The 13,100-nt window shown below is 34.0% G+C and overlaps 4 protein-coding genes across 7 annotated transcripts; all 4 read right to left on the bottom strand.

The window, feature by feature from the left end:
- Positions 1–846: 846 nt before the first annotated feature.
- On the bottom strand, positions 847–2,044 carry VEL3 (vernalization5/VIN3-like protein; the record flags this gene model as incomplete). The annotated part of the gene is made up of 4 exons (NM_127443.2): positions 847–878; positions 1,058–1,537; positions 1,624–1,812; positions 2,026–2,044. The coding sequence occupies 4 exons, from the start codon at positions 2,042–2,044 to the stop codon at positions 847–849; spliced, it is 720 nt and encodes a 239-aa protein (NP_179477.2).
- A 1,464-nt stretch (positions 2,045–3,508) lies between these two features.
- AT2G18860 (Syntaxin/t-SNARE family protein) lies at positions 3,509–5,573 on the bottom strand. Of its 3 annotated transcripts, none has more exons than NM_127442.4 (5): positions 5,075–5,573; positions 4,864–4,954; positions 4,183–4,773; positions 4,012–4,111; positions 3,509–3,890 (listed from the first exon to the last, which is right to left on the bottom strand). In NM_127442.4, the coding sequence occupies exons 1-5, from the start codon at positions 5,155–5,157 to the stop codon at positions 3,865–3,867; spliced, it is 891 nt and encodes a 296-aa protein (NP_179476.2). In that variant the 5' UTR covers positions 5,158–5,573; the 3' UTR covers positions 3,509–3,864. The 3 variants fall into 3 exon arrangements, with proteins under 3 accessions (NP_179476.2, NP_001324552.1, NP_001077915.1); NM_001084446.1 differs by having other exon boundaries at positions 3,541–3,890; positions 5,095–5,274; NM_001335613.1 differs by having other exon boundaries at positions 4,012–4,773.
- Positions 5,574–5,752: 179 nt separating this feature from the next.
- AT2G18850 (SET domain-containing protein) lies at positions 5,753–8,915 on the bottom strand. 2 transcript variants are annotated; one of them, NM_127441.4, is made up of 12 exons: positions 8,725–8,915; positions 8,525–8,608; positions 8,206–8,334; positions 7,845–8,136; positions 7,644–7,762; positions 7,425–7,557; positions 7,262–7,338; positions 6,980–7,174; positions 6,705–6,894; positions 6,453–6,625; positions 6,260–6,360; positions 5,753–6,171 (listed from the first exon to the last, which is right to left on the bottom strand). In NM_127441.4, exons 1-12 carry the CDS (start codon positions 8,725–8,727, stop codon positions 6,036–6,038), a joined length of 1,632 nt encoding a protein of 543 aa, NP_179475.3. In that variant the 5' UTR covers positions 8,728–8,915; the 3' UTR covers positions 5,753–6,035. The 2 variants fall into 2 exon arrangements, with proteins under 2 accessions (NP_179475.3, NP_001189551.1); NM_001202622.1 differs by having other exon boundaries at positions 5,765–6,171; positions 6,474–6,625; positions 8,725–8,812.
- Positions 8,916–9,423: 508 nt separating this feature from the next.
- On the bottom strand, positions 9,424–11,409 carry AT2G18840 (Integral membrane Yip1 family protein). The gene is made up of 3 exons (NM_127440.4): positions 10,718–11,409; positions 10,017–10,091; positions 9,424–9,927 (listed from the first exon to the last, which is right to left on the bottom strand). The coding sequence occupies exons 1-3, from the start codon at positions 11,225–11,227 to the stop codon at positions 9,667–9,669; spliced, it is 846 nt and encodes a 281-aa protein (NP_565442.1). The 5' UTR covers positions 11,228–11,409; the 3' UTR covers positions 9,424–9,666.
- Between the last annotated feature and the right edge of the window lie 1,691 nt (positions 11,410–13,100).

Here is a 13,100-nt window from a genome sequence, read left to right as displayed (position 1 = left end):
TTAAATCATTTATAATTGGTTTGATTGTGTACGTAACGGTGCACTCAATGTATCCGTGTTTCTTCACGTGATTGTTTAGTGGTTCGATTTTTGCTTACGTGTATTATTATTAGTGGTCGTCTATAGTTTCGTTGGGTCTATCGCATTACTGAGAATAACTAAACAGCATTCAATAACTAACTTTGCTGAATTGTTGGGCGGGAGATGCCACGTAAGACTTAGCAACGTTTTTTACTCTAGCTAGTTCGTTGGAGTCGTGCAGAGCAATATCTTCGTCGTGACTCGTTGTGTATTATAAATTAAATTATGTATCATTTTTTGAAAATTGTAGTATATGTAACATTATACAAATATTATACTATTTGTATATATGCTAAATGTGAAATTGGGCATTGGTATACTCGACATCGCACATTTTGATATTTATGTGGCGTAATAAAGATAGCAACATAATTTTCAAAACCTCGTTAATAATTTTTTATAACATTTTCCAAGATTCTAAAGATGATCAACACAATTTTGATAAAGCAACCGATCAATTCTAAACTCATCCAAATCCAAAACCAAACTCTTTTAAAAAGAAATTGAAATTATATAAAAGTCGTAAATCCTTCACAATATTCATGGGGATTTGCTAGTCAAAATTTGCAAGAGATTTGCTAATTAACACTTTTGCAAATTTTGAAAGAGCTTTGTGAGTTTCTTTAGTTTGAAAGAACTGATTTGCGAGGATTGTTTTTCCTTTTACAACTCCTTAGCTAGTTATAGCCAATTTGCGAGGGATATATTGGTAAGAAATCCTTCTTTACAAATAGCTTGTTTTGATATGGTTATTATCTTGAACTTTCAACAATCGGGAAGAAAAAAAATACAACACACTAGAAAAAGAGAAAATCCATATCCAGCACCAAATTGTGATGTCCATGAAAATGCTAATGAAAAATTTTAAAAAAAAAGTTGAATTCTTTTTACGTGATCCCAAAGAAAAAAAAAAAAAAGACTGAAACTGCAAAGAATGCCTACATAATCTCTTCTAATCAATGTCGCGGCTTCTTACATGAGACACCACTACTGCCACCTCCATCGCGATCGCCAATCACAGAACCCTTGCTCCATATACAATCAGAGAATGTGTCAACGAGCTGCTCAGCCAGAGCCATTGAATCATCATTGAAAGCATTCATGAATGTCGTGACAGTATTTCTCTCCTGACTCGTAGCTCGTAGGCTAAACCAAGTCAAAAACTTTTGTCTAAAAGTGCTCTCAACATAACCTGAACACTCAAGCTTTCTTATGATCTTCACACATTGCTCAAGCCCTAAACCATAGCTTTCCGGATTCTTCTTCGCCTTCTCAGGTTTATCTTGATGGCCATTGATTTGGTCTGACATAAACTGAGGAGTGACGTTGGGGAAATTCTCCAAGACAGTTTCTTTTATGCCAAACTGATTTTCTCTAGAAGAAGTGTTTTGCTTCATCTGTCTTACATCAGAGTTGTTGAAGCAAACTCTTTTGCCTTGGCTCTTGGTTTCAGTTTCTAATGAAAAAATTGTTGCAATATAATGTGTGAGAAACTGAAAAATAGTGTAAATGAAAAATAACTTGTGTGAAACATGTTTTTACCTGAGGGTTGAACTGGAGTGTTATTACGCTTCCCATACGAACTTAAGTGCCGAGGCTTAGGGTTTTTCCTTCGTTTCTTTTTATCATCACTCAAATTAGAGTTACTTGCAGCTCCTGCGTGAAGTAAAATGACCCACCAATAGCTAATAGTAAAATGACCCACCAATAGCTTTTTTTTTTGACAAAAGACTTTTCCATTACCAAATTAAGCAAACAACAAATTGATCTTGAAAAGTAAAACACGATAATAAAAATTCACTAGTAAATTATGAGTAAAAGCATCACTATATATAAGCCGATCATCAAGAGTTGAAAAAGAAAAAAAAATCTCTAACAAGTCCAAGGCTTCATCTTAAAGCGAAAGCACTAAATTTCTAAAAACTGTCCCAAAAAGAAAATTACCGTCGAGAGAAGAGGCCATGAGAGAGAATTGTAGAGAGCTTAGTCAGAAATCAGAATATTCACAGCCTGAAGAGAGAAGAAGAAAGTGAGATTTACAAAAAAAAAAAAAAAAAAAAAGGGTTTTTGAGTAGAAATAAAACAGGGAAGGTAGTTTAGGAATAATATTATAAGGATTCTTCCATAAACTACAGAATCAAAACGTAACCTTATATGTTAAAATATAGTATCATTTAGGTAGATAATCATATTGAGAAAATTTCCTTGCAAAAATGATATGATGGCAGTCTGGCAGAATATAGTGTTGATTAAAAACTGTGTTAACAAAGTGGTATTTATTTAAAACACATGTCAAGTTTAAGAACATGGTTTAGCTTCAATTTGAGTTGAAGATCAAGGTTTGACAATTAGATGAGAATTGTGGTTATGGTAAATAAAGGGAAGCAAAGAAGATTAAGTGCTAGAAAACTCTGTTAAAAAAAATCTTTATCATTCCATTTTATTTTTAATTTAAATTTATTTATAAATTTATTAAATGGATATATCTCATTAATCAGTTTAAGTATTATATACAGTAGAACCTCAAAAAATTAATAAATTTTTCCAGTCACGAGTTAGGACTAATGTAAAAAGTGACACAAATCGATAAATCAATAAGATAATAATTTTTTTGAAAGTTCTATGTAAATATATGGTCCCATCAATATCATAAGTTAATAATTATATAAATGTATCAATTATATATATATATATATTATGTATAAAAATTCTTTAAAATAGATTTATAATAATTTTTTGCTTAAATTCATATTTGTTCTTTGTTTGACTATAATTTTCATATTTTACTGTATTAAAACTTTTGGTGTTATTATGTTTTATACATTATTATTATGTTTTATTTGTAACTTGTTTTAGAAAGATATTTTCTATAATGAAAGAAATCTTATAAAAATTTGTAAAAAATTACTAAATTTGGAAAAATCTCTCTATAAATTAATAAAATATTAATTTATCAATAAATTAATACCTCTTTAAATTAATAAAATTTTGTAGTCCCAACGTTATTAATTTATAGAGGTTTTACTGTATAATATAGCATACAAACGTTTATTTGAGTATATTATTATTTGAAATCCAATTTCTGAGTTAGGTATAATAATCTCTTAAATTATAAAATCATACTAATTATTTATGATAAGTTTATATAAATTTACTGTCTTTAAAATATAAAATATTGAAAGGATTCTATAGAAAAGATGTAAATTTTATCATAACAAAGACGTTTATTTTATTTAAAAAGTAAAATTTATTATATTTTTTTGTGAGTGTACAAGGCAGATTCTACTGCATAATCAATGGAGGTGACTGAGAGATGTATGTAAACTGTTTTTTTTTTGTACTAACAAAACTTGGACCTTCTTTGGTCATAAAGTTAGAGGCCCAATATAAAGTTAGGGACAAAATCCAAGTACCAAGATTCCAAGTTGTTGGTTTAGAGAGCAAACTCTTTTGAAATGTAGTTAAGAAATTGTTCATAAAAACATGGCATAAATCTTGATTCTTATGGCATTGTATTGTCAAACATCTACGAAACGAATATTGCATTTACATCTTTATCAACGGTAGCCAAAGCCGTAATATAAACTCTAATCCCTTTACTTAATCTTACACGTTTCAATGTTTCTATACGTTCCCTGAAGAACCAAAGCAACAAGTTAAAAGTAACATATGTAAAGCTTTTTAATCTCTGTTTGTTCTTGTGGGATTATGAATCCTAACCATTAGACGCGAAAGCTGATCTCTTTAGCAGCTTCTTGACAGTTTCGAACCGTGGTAAAATTCTCAAGACAAATACACTACGAAGGGTACTGCATCGGTTTAAACAGGGGAAAAAGCAATGCTCGTTAGCAATATTAACAAGCTCAAGACCAAAATCTATATATTTAGCAAAGTATTGATTCATTAAGAAAAAAAACTGAAGTGACTCACATAGTAGAAACACCATTAGCAATAAGGAAACAATAAACTTGATCGGGTGATTAAACGGTAAGCGTATCGGATTTTGAAAGCAACCGGTCTTGTCAAAGAGCTGAAAAAAACACTGAACAAGTAAGTTACTTCCTCCTACCATGACTAAAGCTTATATATCAACACACTCACCTGATTATGATCAGGAAGTCTCTGCATCCACAATACAGACTTAGTTCCTTTAACTTTAGGCGTCGCTTCTATTTGTGCCACCAATGTCTCCTTTTCTTCTTCATTATCACCACCAGGAACTATAATTCTCAAAGAATTGAAATTTGGTGAACTCCATATTCTTCTCAGCCCAACTGATTTCTCTGCTTGGCCAGGTGTCACTCTTTCTTCAATGTCTATGACACACTCAGAGCCATCACCATAAACTTTAGCTTTCTTGAATGTTACTTTAGCTGAAACTTCCATAACGTTTTCAACTAGAGAACTATTAGTAGACTCTCTCGACTTGATGCTGCTCTCACCACTAAAACTCTGTGAAGTTCGAGAAGATCCAGAGAGAAACATTGCTAAGTCATCACGCTCTTCTTCATTAAGATCAACCCAACGGAGAGGCTTTTTCCCATTTTCACTATAAGCTTCTTGCAGAGAAGTTTCTACGCGATGAATCTGGTTTTCAATAGCGGTAACAAACTGTTTATGCCGTGTGGATGAAGAATCATTATCCCCACACCGTTTATGACTCAATCTCACTGCCTTCTCAAACTCCTCCAACTGATTCAACACAGTTTCAAAACTTTTCAAGAACTAGACAAGAACAAGAACACAACTAAACCAGAAATGTTTCAAGAAACATTATTGTACCTGCCATTTAGCTGTACCTAAAGCTGCTTGAAGTTCCTTACAAATCTCATCTTTCTTCTCTCTAATCCACAATCTATAAGCAGACTCCATTCTAAAATCCAAGTAAAGAACAATAGCAAATTAAACACATCTCAATCTCTTAATTTATGCAAGATCAAAAGCTAAGCTCAAAGAAGAGATTACAAGATCAAAATCTAACAAGAAACCATACATATCTGTAGATTTTTGAACCTCTTCAGCTGCAGAGAAGAAAACATCTTTTTGCCATAGATCAAAGCTGTTCACTACCATCATCTTCTTCTTCTTCAGGAGCTATCCACAAAACAGAGTCAAAGAGAATCAAAAGAAGCTTTTACGAGCAAGAGAATCGAAATTTTTCTCGAACTCTTTGTTTCAGCTTTTTTTTTGTGTTCTGTTCCCACTTTCTATAAATCTTATTTATTTTCTTGTCAGTGTCACACCAACTTGTGTCTATTATAGAAACGTGGCTGATTATTACTCGGAGACATAGGATATTAGTATGCTCTTTGGTGCATGAGATTATAGCTCTGTGTTAAGAAGCTGGAAAACGACAAGAATGTAACCTGGAAGATGGGGTCCGCCAATTTGCTGCCACCAGCAGCCACATCAACTTTTTCATTCTTTTTTATTATTTGTTATGTTTCCCATTTGAGATTACTTTTATAATATGCTCAAAATACTGATAATTCTCTATGCCCACAAAAAATATGAGAAAATATAGTATTAGTCAAATGTTAATGAATCTGATTACTCATTTTGCATTCAGAAAGTAATGACAAATGATGGAGACACCACTATTAGGGTACCATGCGTGATGCATTTGCAAAAAAAAGAGTATTCGGTTAATTTGTCTAGGGTTAGTCGCACACGTACGTACGTACGTAAGTACATAAATTTATAAATTCTAATGAGATTATATAAAGAGGTGTCTAATGAGATTACGTGGATATGAAGCAATTATATAAGCAAGAAAAAAAGAGGTGTCTAATGAGATTAAACAGAGGAAGTATGTAACTAAAATGTAACTAAAATGTAACTAAAATTGAACTAAAGTCTTTTAACTCACACAATTTAACTTTGTCAAGAAGATACATTTCATAATACAGTATAAGCTGAATCCAAGATCAGGTTCTCATCTCATTCTACCTTAGCTAAACCGGTGGGTTAGTTATGGATTCTTGAACTAGTTTGATACCTGCAGAACATGAATCAAGAATGGATGAGACAATCTTTCTCTGCCGCTCTTTGAACTCCATCGCTAGTTTAACATCCCAATCCGCGTTTTCTCTGTAAAAGTGTAAAACCAGACGGATTACTAAGTAATTGGTCACTCTGTTTCAGCTTTTGTATATCATGACAAGACAACTACTGATACCTGTCGATAGAATCTGCATCGCCAAGATTTTGCATCATGTCGTCGAATGTGGATTGGAGATTCTCAAGTACTCCTATCTCAACTTCCAAGTTCTTCCATAACTTAAAAGAATCAAGAAATGAGAAAAATATCTTAAGTGTTAGATTCATAGAGATATAGATGTAGTTATACGAAGGTGATGAAGAATATATACATCTGTTTCAGAATGATGAACAAGACCATGAGCTTTGCGCAAGTAGTTCAACAATGGAGTAGGCAAGCCGTAGTGGAAGATGTTGTGATTACTCGATAGCCAAGTCCCGCGTAACATGTGAGTTGTCCAAGAAAACTCGGTCTCGATGTCTTCATCATCAATGACATCAAAATCTGCAAGGAAGAGATACAACTTAAAGCAAAAAAAGCATGTAAGCCTGAGTGATCTCAGAATGAGGTAAGGTTAAACTACCTAAGGGAATGACATCATACGGGTTATCCCCTTTTGGTAGAAATCCGTAAAATGTTAACAGATGCGAACTAGAGTAGTTTCCGTAGCTAAGAAAACATTGTTCCCCTTTGTTGCAAGGCCTTGAGACTGGGAACTTCAAGGAACTCGTCTCAATGTCTACTTTTCCATATTTCACTATGTGTGGGTATATCTGCAAAACCCGCCAAATTATCATATTCCGGATAGTGATAGGAATTACTTAGTATACCAGAGGCAGAACGAGAGAAGACACATACAGAATGGTTGAGAAAACCGGCGACAGGAATCAAGCAAGTCTTCAGCTTTCCATCTGGGAATTTGATTTGCATGCTATTTGAGTAATACAACTCACAAGCCCATAAGTAATGTTCCCATGTATAGAGCTCCGGTGGAAATACTTCCCGGTGGTTCGATAAAAGAGGAATCAATTCATCATACCTCTCACGCAAAAGCTGCAGATATACAAACAATTGCCAATGGAATCAAGAACATAATACAAATCACAGAACCAAAAGATAAGAGATGGGATCAAGTCACACCTCTTTAGCTTGCATTATTTCATCTAAAAGCAATGTACCATCAAGCTCCATGATTGCATCAACCCCAAAACTCAAACCTGCAATGAGAGAATCAATGTTTGTTGTCTCTTTGAAACAAACACTGCTACAAGAATTGAATATTTAGTTCTCCAAACAATTTTACCGGTACAAAAATTCTCTTGCAGAGAGTCAAAGTATGGTTTGAATTTCGAGTCCAGGTTATGCTTTTCCCTCATGGTCCATAAGAGCAGCATTGTCTCAGATGTAATGCCATCAAACGTCTCCAATATTGGGTACTGAAGACAAGAGAACACTCATCATATAGCATTGCTATGATGAAACTGACGCAATCTTTAAATCAGGATGAACTCAAATGATATACCATGTCGGAGTTGTACACATACTCCTCCGAAATGATACTTGAGACTGGAATCTCTAAAGCAACATCGCCAAATTTCAAGTCTTCGCTAGCTATAGCTCCTCGTCCATAGCCATCAATTTCTATCCAAATTTATAAAACACATTGTCATAAACTTAAATCTCTGTTGATAACTTCATAACAGAAAAAAACCGTTAAGCTTACGAGCTATCTGCAATTTGGTTTTGACTCCATTGTCCTGACCCCATTCTACTAATTTGCTTTCCTTTTCGCATCTATAGCTATCAACAACTCTAGCTTTCTCCTTTTCAGCTCCAACAACCTCATTGATTCTACCTTTTAAAGCAGCTCGTAGAGCTTCAAAGGTATCAACTTGTGTTTGCATCTTACAAGAAACCGGTATAAGCGAAAGGATCCAGCTGAGAGCTGAGATTTCGTTTCTAACACTGTAAATTCCTGCAGGAGTGCAAGCATCCTCACCAAAGTAAACTTCCACCTGCATTTCACTCAATCCATCATCTAAGCAACTTCACATGCATTACAATGGCCTACGATGTTTGCTTACCTTATCGAGATTAACTATTCGTCCAAAATGAAGCAACTTTTCCAATGCAGCATTCAACAGTTGTTGAGATAATGATCCACTGAGGTTCAATGTTTCCTTTACGCATAAACCTTTGCAACTCAAGAACTTCTACAGACACAAAATCATAAGAAAATTCATTTTCATAAAAACTCAAACAAAACATGAGAAAAACTAAACAGTGTAATATTTTAAGACTTTGGCACATGAAAAATCTGATCTTTAGACTATAAGGCAAAAAAAAAGCTAATGGCTTTGAGTATTGAGATAACAGAAGAGCAGAGAAATTAGGAAATTGAACCTTTTTGTGGTGATAAAAGGGATCATCTTTGGGAAGTTCTACACATAAATCACCAGTCTCTGACATGATATTCAAAGCACCAACCTTACAATAACCAGCAACAAGATTAAACTCGCTACGACAAAAAACACACTAAACCAAGTCTATTACAAAAGCAATAAGATTAATAAGGGTCTAAAGGAAAGGAATTTGAAGATTACCATCGAAGGAAGAGCTGAGAAAGCGAAAAACTTGGCAGTATCAAACCAGCAAGCAAGTGAGGCAGCCTCTCACTAGCTGAAGAAGAAGAGGGCTCGTCAATACAGGTTTTCCCGGTTTGATTTCGGTTTAAAATATACATCCGGTTTGGTTCAAAATAAATTCGTTTTTGTTTGTTGACGAATCATCTCTGCTTCTTCCCCCCCCCCCCCCCCAACCGGTAAAAAACTGGAAGTGATGATATACGATACGAAGCATATGCAAATGGAAGCTAACAACAAAATAAAAATTAAAAAGTTGAATAAATAAATAAAAATGAATAAATAAGTTGAATAACAAAAAAAAATTGAAAAATGAATGATGTTCATTAATGTATTCGAATAATTTTGAAATGAATAAAATAAGTAGAATAATTTTGAAAATAACGAATGATGGATTGTGTAAACAATTTTTTTATTGCGATTCCAAAATATAAATATAAATTTAAAGCAAATATTGAATTTGGTATTATTATATATCAAAAATATGTTCATAATCTATTCGATTATGCTAATGATTACTAAATAAAATTTAACCCTTGTTTTAGCATGGTTGTGATCTGGTTTCCACATTTCCATGTTAATACTATAACACGTGTTTAGGGTTGGGTGGACGACCAACAAAATTGCATGTCGATACTATCTCGAGAAACCATATGAAGTAATGTTTGGTAAAAAAATTGTATTTATGGCCAAAAAGATAAATGTAAGCTTAATGCAGATAGAGCGGGGCACATACAAATGATGATCTTCTTTTTAACCAAACCCACAAAAAAGGGTAACAAAACATGTTTATACATGATCATCAGAACTCAGGATGGTTTGTGTATGTATGAAAAATTTCTATCCAAGCTGATTCCTGAGAATACCTGTGATGATTCCCTTTTTCTTCTCAAAATTGGGGATTCAATTGATGGCTATGATGAGAAAACCGACTGACACATACATGAGGAAGACGGGGTATAGAGCGAGTGCTTTTCTTCTTGGGTTAACCGCTGAGCTCATAAAAGGGTAAGCAGCCCATGAGCTCCAGGCAAGGGTTACAGACACAACCACCATCTTCAGTATCACATTGTCTTTCAACATGCAGATCACGGCTCCAACGTCTAGCGGAAATAAACAGTAACCTAGAAGGCTCAAGCTTTGGAAGAAGATTATATGTCCACCCTGTTCATGACACAACATAATGGTTGTAAGTATGTGATCAAACGAAAAACATCTGCACGAGATACAAGGAGAGAGCAGTGGTGGTTTACCAGGAGAAGCACGTTTAGTGTAAGGATCACCGCCCCGGCTGCTAATAGTGCAAATGCCACTGCAAATACCTCGGACTGGAATCAAAGGGAAAAGGTATGAGACAAAGACGAATTCTGATAGATAATAGATAGCATTCTATGAAAAGCCACTCAATATCGGCAAGATAAGCTGTAATTACATCAGATTCAAATTCAATCCTTTAATCAGACCTACATGCTAATAACTCAGAATAGTGCATCCAAAGTGCTACTTTGTGAGTCAAAATCCTACATGATCCACTGTACAAGAAAGAAGCTTTATATAACCTATAGCCTAAGAATCAAGTGAGAAGCAATGCCACAAGAACAGTCCTCATTTTTCTTCATCATGTTCCTTCTATAATCTAAAAAATCACAATTGGAGAACAATCTTAATGCAAAGAAGTGGAAATGCTATCTTCACTCCCATTTAAAAACTCCTAATTTTCTGTAACTCAATCCTTGTTTCCCGTCATCGTGTTCCATCTATAATCAAACAATTCACAATTGAAGGAACAATCTTAATGCAATGAAGTGAAATGCTATCTTTAATCCCACTCATTTTCTGTAACAGAGACATTCTAAAGAACTCTATCAGATACCTAAAAGCTAAAGTTCCAGATCACATTTAGATCACACAAGCTTAAAGCTGAGAGAAACTAGCTACTGATCTGAGAGCTAACCTTCTTGACGGAAGCTGACCATGAAAGAGTAAGACCCAAGAACACAATGAAGAAAAACGGACCCCAAAGATCCCAATCTCTAAGAGCCTTCCCAGGATCTTCCCTATACGGATTAGGAAACACCACAAGCTTCAAATTACTCACGATCCGAGACAGATCTCGCTTCACAGTATCCCACACAGGCTCCGTCAACGTATTAGGCGGAGATCCAAAAGCACTCGCTCCTTGGAAATTGCTGGAGTTACTTACCGCCGGAAGAGGCGGAGGAACGGGGACATGTGTCACTTTCTGAGCTGATGACGACGGATGAAGCGGTGGAAGATTCGATTGCATAAACGGAGAAGAAGAAGAAGAAGAAGATACTGGAATCGAAGGTCTGGTTGGGCTCGGTGGACGAGCGGCGAGAACGGTTCCGGGACCTGATTGGACGCTTTCGTTAATCAGATTCTCGATCTCGTCAATGTCTGATTGAGACGATGGATGAAGCGGTACTGTATCGCCTTGTGACATTGTTTCAACTCTTTCCCCAGAGTTTGATTTTCCCGGGAAAGTGATTTAGGGCCAAATTTTCTCCGGGAAGAAGAAAGTGATAAAAGATCTGAAGAAGACGACTATCACGTGATCAGAGATATGGAAGAAACGTGCGAAGCGGTGCTCCTACAAAACGCTGCCGTTTAAGGTGTTTTGTTCTTACGCAACCATCCATCACCTAAGCGGTATGTTTGTTCAGGATTTGTACATGCGTTTGCGTTTGACATTAATTTCACGTTCTGATGCAAAAAGACGTTCAAACGTTTATTGGTCTAAAATGTATTGATCTAATTATTACTTAAGCCAAAGAAATAAAAAAATTAACATGGATAAATACATGTATTTTGGGGAGAAATAAACCGTTTCTGGATTTGAATTAAATAGTTTGAGAATCGCAAAAAAAAAAGTTTGAGGATAAATACATGTATTTAAAATTTAAACTGAACCACAAAAATAACCAATAGACTACATGGGCCGAAGCTGTGGGATGTCAAAATACATCGGTAGGGGAGCGTTCCGCCTTAGAGAGAGCCTACAAGTTACATACAATTTATACTATAGAAAAGTCGAGGCTATTTGATTCGTATGCCGTCCACATAAAATTTTAAACAGCAAATTACGGTTGGACATGTCATCAATTAACATTTACGAAAGTATATAAAAAAAATCGATATAAATGTATATATTCATTTGTGGACAAAAACATATATATCCATTTTTTAAACACCCTTATATAATTTAACAGATTTAGATTAGTAAGATTTAGAAGATAAAAGGATATGTTTATAATAACAGATTTAGATATATAATTTAACAGATTTATATAATAAAAGGATATGTTTATAATAACATATTTATATAATTTAACAGATTTAGATTAACAGATTTAGATATATAGTTTAACAGATTTAGATTAATAAGCCATATGTTTATAATAATGAATATATGGTGGTTTCGTTTTTTTAGTGTGTAATATTGGATATAAATGTTAATGTAACTTCACAAAATAAATTTTCTTATTTTGTGTGTTTCTGGAAATTGTAAAAAGGTAAAATCCTAAATCATGAGCAGCCTCTTAGTTTTTTATAAATACTTTTCATTTAATTCACTATCAGATTATAGCTACCTAATGTTTCTTTTTTGATCGTGCCAACTATTTTTTTGAATATACATACTAATCCATAAGTCGTGAATTAATTTATAAAAATTTAGATGCTGATGTAACATGTAAATTTTTAAGTTCAATTCATACACGTTTGATTTGATATATTGTGTTCTAAGTTTTAATTCTTTGCGAGAAAATTGAAATGGATGTTTTAGGACAAATTTTCGGAGAGTTAAGTTCTCATCTCTCGTGTTAATAATCTTTTCATGATTTTTAATTCCTTAGCGTTTGATTTTCTGTTTAATATACATATTGTATTCTACTGTTTAGTTGTTCGCCATCAATTGATTCGGATATTTTAGAAAATTTTCTAGAGAAGTATGTTCTCATCTCATTTCATGATTTGTTATATGTTCTCATTTATCATCTTTTTGTGTGTTAATATTCAGATCAGATTAGGTTCTAAAACAAACACGAGAGAAAGAAAGAAAGAAAAATATGGTTTAGTTACAAATATGTTTTACCTTTACGTTTCACGTGATTGGAAAAAAGTCGGGTATGAAACAGCAAATGGTTTTCTCATCTACTCTAATCAATTAAACTATGAATTTGACGAATACGTTTAATTTCTTTTGGTGTACCAATGCTATAGTTATATTTTAAGGAAAAAGAGCTAGGCTTAATTATGTCCTACGAACATGTGATCTCTTCTAACTTCACTCATTCTTCCCACAAAGTTCCTTGGCT

Source organism: Arabidopsis thaliana, chromosome 2 (genome assembly GCF_000001735.4).
Source record: "Arabidopsis thaliana chromosome 2, partial sequence".
In the NCBI taxonomy this organism is placed as follows: Eukaryota; Viridiplantae; Streptophyta; class Magnoliopsida; order Brassicales; family Brassicaceae; genus Arabidopsis; species Arabidopsis thaliana.
The sequence above is the reverse complement of the archived record's forward strand: the minus strand, read 5'-3'. Positions and strand labels throughout refer to the sequence as shown.